At 37.9% G+C, this 12,775-nt stretch overlaps 1 protein-coding gene across 1 annotated transcript; it reads right to left on the bottom strand.

Annotated features, from left to right (window-relative positions):
* Nucleotides 1-1,685: 1,685 nt before the first annotated feature.
* On the bottom strand, nt 1,686-12,608 carry LOC125240148 (ras-related C3 botulinum toxin substrate 1). The gene is made up of 6 exons (XM_048147996.1): nt 12,454-12,608; nt 12,257-12,372; nt 11,024-11,173; nt 9,969-10,051; nt 9,188-9,348; nt 1,686-4,508 (listed from the first exon to the last, which is right to left on the bottom strand). The coding sequence occupies exons 2-6, from the start codon at nt 12,370-12,372 to the stop codon at nt 4,431-4,433; spliced, it is 588 nt and encodes a 195-aa protein (XP_048003953.1). The 5' UTR covers nt 12,454-12,608; the 3' UTR covers nt 1,686-4,430.
* Between the last annotated feature and the right edge of the window lie 167 nt (nt 12,609-12,775).

Raw genomic sequence — 12,775 nt, 5'->3', positions numbered from 1 at the left:
CATGACATAAATTTTGCTTGGTTCCAAAATTGTATTAGAGAAGAGCCCTGTTACAAAGATATTGAAGAGTCTTGAAATAAAACTTGTTCTAATAATGTTGATCCGTGTGTAGGTAAAAATGTTTTGAATTTATGTAAACATGATTATATTATATGAAATAAAATATGATTATATTTGTTTCTTTAAAGTACCCCCTTGAACCCTTTGACCGCCAAAAGCGTTAACTAACGGTGTAATTTAATATCAACCTTCGTATGTTACGATAAGGTTTACAATTGCGCGTTAGTTTTTTTTTTTTCATACTAATGAAGATTTCTATAAAGAAATAACAGGTCACACGCCAATCGTTTAATCCTATTATGGTAGCTATCATTTTGGATCTGTAAAAATGTGCAAAAAAAAAAAAAAAAAAGTAAACATAGCTTATGAAACTGACTTGATACGTCACGGTCTATTGAATTTAGTTATATTTTTTTTACTTATTTATATTTGGAGATCCAACAACTATGACATATGGCCGCTGTACACATATGGCCAACGGTTCCACAAACCCTTTGTGAAACCCCTTGGCCAAGATAAGAGCCGCTGTTTACACATTGGCGAACCAATCACTTGGCATTGGCTCTTCATGAAAGATGGACGTGGAATGGAAAAGGCTAGGAAATTCTAGGTCTTTTACGTTGTCAGCAAAATTTGATTAAAAAATAATAACCCCGTAGTAAAATTAAATTATTTGATATATTAACAATTTTTTGAATATTCTGATAAGAACATTTATCTTTTTTAGGAAAATTTAACATTTGCAAGGTTATTTTATTTCCTAAAATCTACACTATTATTGGCATAGATAAACTTATTATTTTCGTAAATATTTCACTACTGTCCTCTCTGACGGCTGACGACCAACTGACTGAATGAAGCGCCAACGTGTAAACGCAGTTGGCCATTGGCGCCAAGATCCTTTGATGTGTGGACAAAAAACCGACACCAATCGGTTGGCCGGCAAGCGCAAGCGCCAACTGCCAACTTACGGCCAAGTAGCCCTCTACACGCTTGGCCAAGGGGGCTGGTGAAACCGTTGGCCATATGTGTACAGGGGCCATTAGACACAGTACAGTCGAGTTCATAAATATGTAAATTTTTTCACCTTAATGCATAGAGTTTAGGTGAAGAAATGTACACATATTTATGAACTTGACTGTAGAAACAGGACGCCAATCGATTACTAAATTATGCTATTTCAGTTGTAGCCATTTGGCGACAGAATGACAGGGTTAAGTTGCAGTTGTACTATTTCGGGACACTGATTTTGTATCCTGTTGGATAGGCTGACAGGAGCCTGTAGATGATAGGTACCTTTAATACCTACCTATAGGCACAGCTCGGACACTGGCGATCAAATATATGAAAGAAGCGCGTTCCTAGCACACATTCTAAGCTCGTGTAGGTGAACGCGTGCTATGCTTGTATGGGTGAAATATGACAGGCCGACTGTTCGCGTTTTTGACAGGCGGTAACTGTGAGGTAACCGAGAGGGGGTGGGCGGCACTTTCAGCGGGGAGCGGGAGTGGCCATACTGTACGATAGTACTCTTTATTATACTGTGCTATAGGTAGAAGATAATTTAACAATAACATCCTTATATTATACGTTTGGTTAAGTTGTTAACAAGGAAAACACAACAATAAATTCAATAATTTATTAAGTGCAGTTTTACACATGATTTAGTATTAAATTGCGCATTTTGTTCTTATATAAATAATTGAATAGATACCTATTTATATACATAATCGTTACTTTCAAAGCGTACTGTAAACAAAAGCGGCCTAGTATAAAACTGTTTAAGAAACTATATAAAACAAATGCCGTATTCGTCATGATACATTGTAAATGCTTTGTTATCCTTAATCTAGTTTCTCATGCATACAAAAATATTTTGTCCTAACGAATGACTAAAATAAAACGCCTTTAATAAACATAATCGTGCAGAGTGCACTATTTATTATGAGAAACCATTCAACTTGAAGTATGATACAGGTTCCATACTGTTTTTTGTGTTAAATATTTAAACTAATGAATAAGTAATAGTTAGGTATGCCCATGCACAGCATGGCAAAAAGGGTCAAACTTAAAAAGTGTCAACCTCCTAGTAAGTCCACTTTCCTTACATGTTTTGATTTGAAGGGGTTGACACAACAATGTTGACTCTATTTAATTTCTACTCTTTTTTTGCCAACCTGTAGTTAGGTTAATTCAGTTAATTGTAACCGCTACCGTGGAGTAAGGGCGTCTGTTAGCTTGCGGATCACGAATACTTAATTTATCTCGCCAGAATGGAAAATAACACAAATGACAGTGTCAAAATTACTCGAGCGACATTCGTGTTCAAGATTTTTCTGAACAGGTTTAGAAGGTTTAGGCCTTAGAAGGATAAAAATTTGGACACTTTCAGTTATTAGTGTTATTACAATTGTATATTCTACTTCCAGCGAATCTGGATCGATCAATATTTTTTTTGGTTCTATTATTAAAATTCTAAAAATAAGTAAGTAGGATATACCTAACAGTTTACAATAACATTATTTTTGACATTTCTGAAATCAAAAACTTCTTCAGTGGGTTTTTACTTGCAGTGTTAAATTTATTTCTAAATAATTGTTATACGGTTTCATACAATAGAATTTTTCATATACCTAATATTACCCCCTTAATAAGTTTGCAAATGGTTTCTCTTACAATGTGTCATGCCCTTACCAGGTAGGAGCATACCATATCTGGCTTTAAACTGAAAAAGGGATCATACCATTCAGCAATGTTACTGTAAGGTCCCTTTTCTACCATATGTACATAGGTGAATGACTTTTTCTGGGTTGCAGTCACTCGTTGTCAACGTGTTACATCCATGTTTATTTTATAGGCAATTACTAATATGTTAGTAAAATACGATGGGTCTAGTCCTAGACCACAAGGTCCTCTACATAGCGGAATACAACAACAAAAAATTAGATCCACCCACCTACATACACTTCGATCACTAGATAAGGAGGCCTAACCGAGTCGAAGAACTCGCCAGTCGAAACTTAAATAGTATTTGGAAATAGTCACGTGACCTAAGTAGCTTCGCTCATACAAATACATTTTTTGTTTTGTCATTTTGGCTAGCCTCCTTTTAAGTGCAAGTTTACGACACAAATATATATCTCGCTTTCTTATAACCAACCAAACAGTTAAAAACTCAAGTAGCTGCAATGTATACTGTCAATAGTAAAAATACTAAGTCAAAATGAAAATACGTATCAAAAGACATACCTACAGGTTATTTCGAGCACGCTCGTACAAACTGTTAGCTACTAAAGCTATAGATTATTTTATAAAGCATATGATACGTTCCTAAATAACCACAACAAATATATTTCTTCAAACTCATACAAATATAAATGTTTAATCATAAAGTAATGACGCCAAAAACGAAGAAGTTCGTACGTTGACCCGCGTGTTCCCATCTCTGCCCCACCTATGATACCGGCAATCAACCCCGTTATGAGAGCGGGACAGGAATATAAATATTCACATGCAAAAGAGATAAAAACAGGTGGTTCAATGTATGAAATTGTTCGTACTGAGCGTCCTTTAGAAATCTTTTCGCAACTAAATTATTGAACATATAATTGAGTATGTCAATATAACTAGCGTCTAAGGTCAGTCCTTGTTCGGAAGTCGCATAAGAATATAATATCTCAAAGCTTCCTATCGAGGTTGCATGTACAAAAATAATAGTATTCATTTTATTCTTAACAGTAACAATTTGTTTCTAACCGTTGGAGATTCTTTACAATAATATCTACATATTTACTGACACTTATAATCTATTCATAAATCTTTGGCATAATGATTTGCTTGCTTCTGGAGCAATATATAAATTGTGATGATCCAAATATCACATGTATAAAAAAAGTTGAATGTTGTCTATGGCACATTTAAATTTCTAAGAAATTGTCAAAGGAAGTATTATATCATACATTGAAATATACAATTATTGAAGCCCATTATTTGTCTTATTTGGTAATTATTCGAGGATTTTAAAATGCTCTCATTTAGCATTTTATGTTAAATTTAAAACATTTATATAACAAAAACAGTGAAATGAACAGGGGTCCCTATTTCAAATGTTGAATACTGATCCATTCATATCCAGAAACCATCTGGATGTTGAGATATAATTCGATCGCGATTGTTATACTTATAAAAGTTTGTTACCATTTCTCTGACAAAAAAACAGCGCCTATTACAGAGAGCATATTGAGATTTGCTGTTACCAACTAAGAGAGTATTCACGAATATACAACGGATTGTGAGCAAGACCGGTGTAGAAACATATTATTACTGTTGGAGATTCAACTGCTGTCACGTTGAGTGATATCATGGCATATTTACATGATGAGACACTTCCGCTGATGCCTCTTTTGCGGCTCCGGCCGCAGCACCGCGCGCACGGCCTCGTCGAATACCTGTAACCAACATAACGGCAAATGAATATACGAAAACTTAGATTTGCATTAACTTGTTCACTGCCAGACCAATAATGGCGTAGGTACTAACTACTCCAGAAACCGATTGTTATCTAAACAGTTATTTTATTTATATACCGACATTACCGTCCACCGTCTAGCGGGATGTTCGGTATTTGAGCAAAGTTCCCGAGCGCCTACCAGGCAAGTTCTTGGCAGTGAATGTTAAGAGACTTTCAGCGTCCACGTGTAGTCTATGGTAAATGGTGTTGCTGTGCAGTTGTGCCAACGTTACTCCCAGCACCAGGCCCCGTAGCCGAATGGCATTTCTACGACGCGAAACGAAAACGAAACGCCGCGAAAGGTAGTCTGGCTCTGCCGCGCCGCGCAAGAGCGATAGAGATAGATATCTACGAGCGTTTCGTTTCGTGAGCGTTTGTGCATTCGGCTACGCACGCAGCTATAGTTCGCGGCTTGTACACGACACGCCTAGGGTTGCAAAAAAACGGTTTTTTTTCTGGCTTGAAAAAAAAACATGAAAAAAAAACCGTGAAAAAAAACAGTTTTTTTTCTGGATCATGTTTTTTTTCTAAAGTACGAAATCTCAAAATGTGCAAAGCAATTAATACTTTTATACGGTTTTTTAGACTTAATGTTAACTATTAAACACATTTAATCAAATAATTTTAATTTCTGGTCTTATAAAAGTAACATTTACGAAATCTGTAGTTGGTAGTTATCACTATTTACTGTTGGTAACACCACCACCTCTCCGCGTTGCACGCCGCATCGGGGATTTCCCAATAAACGTTAGTATACTGAATGTTAATCGAATTAAAATGTACGTTATTATTATTGAAGCACGTTAGAACTCACGAAAAACCGTTATTGTCGAATTATTTGTTCATCTGAAAAAAAAACCATATTTAGAAAAAAAAAACAAGGGTGCTCGGTTTTTTTACGTTTTTTTTTTCAAAATTCTGAAAAAAAACATTTGGTTTTTTTTTCTATTTGCAACCCTAGACACGCCGCATACAAAAGTTGGTACGAGTGCGGTTAGCCGCCCTAATAAATCCCTAGCAGGGTCAGCGGGCCGTGGGGGCCCGCATTTCACGACACTGCATGCTTTGGAGAAGGTAAGGTTTTCTGGCCCTCATTTCTGTCGCAGTGTGGTATAACACAGGCCTGTGGGCCGCTGAAATGTGTCACGGTAACAGTGTGTAATCTAGAATAATAATCTAGAAATTAAATAGTTTAGATTTTTTTAAAGTAAGTGCATGGTCGCCTTATTTCCACTCCGACGAAAAGAAGGTGAAAACAATGACGACCGGTCTGGCTCAGTCGGTAGTGACCCTGCCTGCTAAGCCGCGATCCTGGGTTCGATTCCCGGTAAGGGCATTTATTTGTGTGATAGCACCCATAATACAAGCTTTGCTTAGTTTGGGGCTAAGTTGATCTGAGTAAGGTGTCCCCAATATTTTCTCCTTTATTCATCTTTCGTCTTAAGTTAGGCTGTTTATAATCCATACTAATATTATAAATGGGAAAGTGTGTGTGTCTATAAACTGAAATAAATGTCATATCCAAAAAAAAATGACCAAGGCCTCCAAGTGTCCAAAGCTGGATGTGTGTGTGTCTGTTTGTTTGTCCATCTTTCACGGCAAAACGGAGCGATGAATTGACGTGATTTTTTAAGTGGAGAACTATCTTCAACTATGAAGGGATGGAAAGTGACATAGGATAATTTTTGTCTCTTTCTAATGCGAGCGAAGCCGCGGGCAAAAGCTAGTATGAATATAAAAGTAAAATACAAAAACACATACAAAACAATATAAATAGTTATTTGTTATACAAGGGGGCAAAGTTGTATTTTAACGCCGAGTGTGGAATTGAAAAACGAGCAAGTAAAAGAATTCTATAGTTGAACCACGAGCGAAGCGAGTGGTTCGAGAATAGAATCCTGAACTTGCGAGTTTTTTAACACACGAGAAGTAAAATACATTTGCACCCGAGTGTAACACAAAACTTTTCCCCTCACTATAGCGAGGAAACTACAACGCAAAAAATGCGTTTATCACTGCTTCCAGTAGTTCCACAGGTTGTAAATCATCTTTATTACTAGATTAACCTACTTTTATCAATTTTAAAGCAATTAATTTGACTTTATTCAAGGTTAAATTACTTTACCCACTAGTGGATAAAATGCGTTTTTACCCGCTGGTATTAAAGGACAAAACACGTGTTTCCGAGCTAGTGAGGGGAAAAAACATATAAACATATTATAAAAAACCTAACCTAGGGTAACCCAGCAGCGGGGCAGGGCCCAAGCTGCCGGTGGTTAGGGCCGCAGAGAGAGGAACCGCCAGACTATCCGCGCTGTGTCCAAGATCACCGCCTTCTGCATCTGGCCCTTGATCCAGCCACCTAGCGAGAGTCTCTCAAGATGTTGGTCGAGACTCTTCGCTATGAGACCGTTCGCTGAAACGACTATCTACAAGCGGAATAACCAGATGTCTACGTTCGACGAGAGAAGCTAGTGTGAAGTGCGAGTAGGTTAAGTCATATTACATACAGATAACAAACTATTTCAGGAATTGATAATAATAATATACACCCTTTAACACATTGACTGCCCGCTAGGCGAATTCTCTGACGTTTATGCTTTTCGCTAAAGCATTGAATGTGTCTGGACACATTAACGGCCCGGCCACGACATTGGTCTAAGCGCGACAGCGGTGAGCGGCGGCCATACATTTTGGAGCGAGACACAGCGATGGGACTTTTCATTCGCACGTATGGCTGCCGCTCAACGCTGTCGCGCTTAGACCAATGTAATGTCGTGGCCGGGCCGTAAGATTCCAGACCGGATTACAGCTCAAGAGCGATCAAAGTGGCGTGTTCTTGCATTGAAGGCGAAGACTTATTTTGGGTAATCGGACCAGTCAAGTAGGTAAGCATATCATTCAAGACAAGACTTGTTGCTATTTCATAGTCCTAAGAATCATATGTAAGATGTCGTACTTATTTTATTCGATACAAACAGAGTAAACAGACAGCTATATATCGCCATATAGAGGGTTAAAGTTAAATTACAATCTCACAATAAACGCACTATAAATCAAGTAAGATAACTTTTGAGGTCACATATGCAATTGCTGTGCTTCTTCTAAACCACATTTCAAAATAGATTTTACTTGACCGAAGTAGAGCTCTATTTGTACCTCGACATCATGAGATGATATAATACTTTTGCAAATATGTTTGTAAGATGTCGATTACCCTATATAAGTAAACGCTACACTTACTTATGGCTCACAAAGTCACAAGACTAGTCTCGCGTTAATGAAGGATAAACGTAGGCAATGAATCTGTCGATATTATTATTAACGATTGGAATGGCGTTTTGTGATACTTTAAAATCTTATAAAGCGCCTTCTTTGTTTTTGAATCATGGAGGTGGCCCACTGCCAGTACTAGGAGAGAAGTACAATAAAGAAATAGGAGACTTTTTAAGGAATGTATCAACCGTTATTGATTTTGATCGCACACCAGCAGTGATAGTGGTGACGGCGCATAGAGAAGAGGATGTGGTGACGATATCTTCAGGGGAGCGGCACGGCATGGTGTACGATTATAGCAACTTTCCGGCGGAGAGTTACGAATGGAAACACCAGGCGCCCGGCGCACCAAAGTTAGCACGCAGCGTGCACACGGCGTTTGCGCGCACCGGTATTCCAGCAGCGTTGGACCCGGTGCGCGGATGGGACCACGGAACGTTCATCCCTATGATGCTCGCGGACCCCGACGCGCGAATCCCAATTCTTCAGGTGTCGAGCTAGGAAGAGTTCTTCGTCAGTTTCGTGACGAAGGCGTCGCCGTAATCGGCTCCGGGATGTCTTATCACAACATGGCGGAGTTTCGTAAGGCCCTCGTTGATAACGATGGGATCGTAGTGAATGAGGAGTTCGATAAGTATTTGATGGAGGTGTGTACATGTGATGATTTGAAGAGGATTTTGAGGTGGGAGGAGGCGAGAGGGGCGAAGGAAGCGCACCCGCAGGGCGAGGCGGAGCACCTCATGCCGCTGCTGGTGAACCTCGGCGCGGCGGGGACAGACACCGGGCGGAAGGTGTTTGATACAGTTTTCATAGGAAAGTTTAAACTAAGTGGTTTTGTTTGGAATTAAAATTCAGTTTCCAAGACATAAGCCCATCAACTGGTCCTAGGCGAAGTTCAGAAAATCAATCAAGCTAGTCCATTCATATCTAATATAGGAACTTATTACTTATTTAATTATGCTCGCATTTACGACCAGGGTCCTATTTCTCAAAACTGAAAGTTACAACTGTTACAAGTTACAAGCGGAAGTCTCTTTCCAACTTGTCATATTAGACATTGACAACACTTGTAAATTGTAACTTGTAGCTTCGAGAAATGGGCCTCTGTACGCGTAATAGGACAACTCGCGTTTCAGGAGTGTAATGCCGTAGTCATTGTATGAGCTTGTTGGTATGATTCATATTAAATCACAAGTGTAGTAAAGTAACACTAGTAACTAATCTGTTTGTCTCCTGTCTCACACTCCATACACTCATACGGCTTCTGTCTCTGTTGTTACATGCCACATACATTGTTCACATTTGTTACAGTAAGATCTATATGAGACTACAATTACTGACCTGTTTGAGCCCGCGTTGCGTTAGCGCCGAGCACTCCATGTACTTGACGGCTCTAATTTTGTTTGCCAGTTTTTGTCCCTGTTCCCGCTTCAGCGGTGACATGCCCTGCTCGGACAGCAGGCTGAGGGTCTCGCGGTCATCTCGCAAGTCGATCTTTGTCCCTGGAACATAAGCGATGATTATTGCTAAAAATATAAAATAAAACAACCAAGAATTTTCAAAGATTGCTGTGGCCTTATTTCCCCAAACCGATCGACGCCAAATCGGCTTTCGCCGACTAAAAATCGCTCGTTAGAATGAACATGCGTACGCATACGTTCAGCGACGACGACGCGTAAGCATCTTCATACGTTAGTACCGCGTCGACAGGTTTGGGCAAACCCATATACCGGATGGGAATTGAATGTCGTCAATTTGTCTCTGATTTAGCTATGATGACTTTACCCATATTATTAACCAACTTCAAAAAAAGGAGGTTCTCAATTCGTCAGGATCTTTTTTGAACCTAGGAAATAAAGATATTTTAAAGTTTCTCTAGTTGTCTGCTTATTGTGAATTTCGCAACTTTGCTCAGATTTTGCCCGCTGGGCGGATGGTCGCCATACAAACAAGCGGTTACATATAGCATCCGGTTTCTGACGTAGTGTGCTATTTTTTGCCTAGTAGTGATTGTGTTATTAGTGGTTTTCGAATTACTGTAAGAGTTTATGTTACAAATTACTTATATGAAGTTAAAAATGTAAGTATAAATTACGAAACTCAATGATTTATTTTTACTTACCAACTAAAATAATAGGTGCATCAGGGCAATGGTGTTTAATTTCTGGATACCATTTGGAAGTAACATTTTCGTATGATGATGGGCTGAAATAAAATAGACCATTAGTTGACCTCACACCACATACCAAACATGCCTAACCATGACTCATCGTATTTCGGATGACACAAGTCTAATTAGTAAACAACTGCTATTGCAGAAATGACTGGGCCGATTCTTAACAACTAAATTGAGGAAGTAAACAATTTAATTCAATAATTGTTGTAATGATGAAGATGAAGGATTATACGAAATAATATGTTTTGAAAATAGTCATGTGCTTTAAATTTTTCGAAAAATATTTTGGTAATAATGATAATTGTGAATCTACTTCATCTTTAAACAGTCAGAATGATACCGAGATCTGATACACAAGAATGAAACATATACAACTGTGTCATTTGAACAAGATTCATATTTGATTGAATAATGGAAATAGTTTTGAAGAGTATCTGAAATTATAACATTCAGCATTCAGAACATATCAGTCAACAATTCAACAATAGTTGTCACAAGAGAGCAAGAAATATTCTTAAGAGCTGTGTGTCCATGTCTATACACACTAGGGCAGCGGTGGACAAACTTTTTTTTATTGGGGACTAAAATTTGAAGGAATTTTAGACTCAGGCTAGATTTACAGCAAAAATGCATTTTTACTACAGTGCTGGCCACATCAGACACTATTATGAAGGACCGGTGGCAGCCGGATAAAATCCTCTCTGTACTTTGCCCACCACTGCTCTAGGGTGTACCATTCATAGCTGGCTCAAAAACTGAACTGTCGTGCCACATAATAATATGCTGCACCAACATACCTTACTATAAATATCAGTGGCAGCTGGTGAAAATTTCTGCTAGGCAACACTGAGCAAAAAGAAACCTACCTTAACATTAAGTACTTCACTAGCAATCAATTTTAGGCAAGCCGGTGGGAATCGGCTTGTATGAACCAGCCGCTGCTGATAAATATACACCTCACAGCATATGTGGCCAACTAAAGAAACTAGAACAAAAGTTACCTTGTGACACTAAAGCATATGAGGAAGACATCAGTCTGTGGGTAGCTTAAAGGCCTAAGTCTGTCATAATCCTCCTGCCCTGCTGTGTCCCACAGGCCTAATGAGACTGCTACTCCGTCCACCACCATTGGCGCTGAATAGTTGTCAAATCTGTGAATAGAGTATAGTAGAATTTATCAAATTTATTCATGCAAACTGATATTACTTAGTTATGCAAGCTGTGTAATCATAGACAGACTGCCATCTCTCACAAAGTTGAACCTCAGTCTTGACAATTTGGCCCATCTTGAGGCCACCTGGCCGACCTAAAGTTGTAACTCTAGGGCTTTTCTCTAGGGCTTTGAGGTATGTTTTTTTCTTAGACTTTATCCGTCTATATGGAGTTACATATATCTTTGCTTTTACTGACAAAGGGAATAAGTTTACTTATGTAATACTTGAATGGGTCAGTAGAAAATTTAGTAAGCATGTGAAAATACAGTATAAAATGTTTGTTACTGCTACAGAAAGTCCAACCTTATTATATCTGCCAGGTATAAAAACACCAATGTTTCTGTTGCATGAATAACAAGCTATGACAGTGGCACTTTCATATCTTTCACCAAAATAATACACCAAAAGAGACTAATTTGTTTAAAACTCCAAATAAATTATGACAAAAATGGAATGTACGTAAATCGGCACATGGGGCCTTTAAAGGATATACATACAGTAACAGTGTCCTACACAAATTGAGGCTAATGATAATTATATCTAGTTCTGAATGTACTGGACATATAATGAAACTGATAGTAAGTTGAGATTTTATCCACAGAATTAATTATTAATGTTGAAAATAAATAGACAATAATTTTGAGAAAGACAGTGCCACCATATATTTACAAGTTTTTTTTAATATAATTATAGTGTAGTAGTTTAATGTCACATAGGATTATTTTATTGCCAGGGACTAAGCATTAGTAGTATAGTGACAGAGAGGTAGCATAACTAACTATGAAAGTGTAGTTTGTAAACATTGTATGACTAGGTGTGACTATGTTTGATATTATTGAGCAAAATTCCTGAGCCTAGTAATACATTTAAATGACACTCATTGTTTTATTTACATTTCTCATGTTCTGAATAAACTGATATTAACTGACCACTAGAATACTTTAATAGAACGAAAAGTAACAACAGATGTCCATTATTTACTTTTCGTAAAATTCCAATATGATTTACATTGATACTTACACTGTGGGTACATATTCTCCAGGAAAACTGTCTGTGGTGTACGATATAAGCATGCACGTCTTTCCGACAGTGCCGTCACCGACCACCACGCACTTGATTGGTCTTCCTGAAGACATCTACGAAGAAAATACATAAATCGTAACAGATCCGAACTATGAGTCATTTCAACAAGAAACATTCAATGTAATACTACTTACCTTCTCTTTAAGTTCCTTACGAATTATCACAAATGGAAAACTATAAGTAACACACCAAAATTTATACAAAATCTATAAATAGGGATAAACCACACTTTTTAGGAAGGAAAGGAAACGCATTCACAGCAAAGATGGATTATGGCTGGACATCATGATTTCTGTAATCTGTGGATTAATGACATGACTACAGATTAAGCAACATTTGAATAATGATAGTATTTGTCTATGGTATTATCAAAAATATTGGTATAAAATATGTGCCGCCAACCGTAAAAACATAAACTCCAGTCAAAATATTAAAGTACTGTGCTGTATGCCGTCA

The sequence above is a fragment of the Leguminivora glycinivorella genome, chromosome 2, assembly GCF_023078275.1.
Source record: "Leguminivora glycinivorella isolate SPB_JAAS2020 chromosome 2, LegGlyc_1.1, whole genome shotgun sequence".
NCBI lineage: Eukaryota > Metazoa > Arthropoda > Insecta > Lepidoptera > Tortricidae > Leguminivora > Leguminivora glycinivorella.
The sequence above is the reverse complement of the archived record's forward strand: the minus strand, read 5'-3'. Positions and strand labels throughout refer to the sequence as shown.

Coding starts and splice junctions, on each gene's coding strand:
- LOC125240148 (XM_048147996.1), bottom strand. CDS start 12,372: ATGTCTTCAGGAAGACCAATCAAGTGCGTGGTGGTCGGTGACGGCACT. Junction 11,174..12,256: donor GGAGAATATGTACCCACAGT/GTAAGTATCAAT, acceptor CTCTATTCACAG/ATTTGACAACTATTCAGCGC. Junction 9,349..9,968: donor TGCACCTATTATTTTAGTTG/GTAAGTAAAAAT, acceptor CTTATGTTCCAG/GGACAAAGATCGACTTGCGA.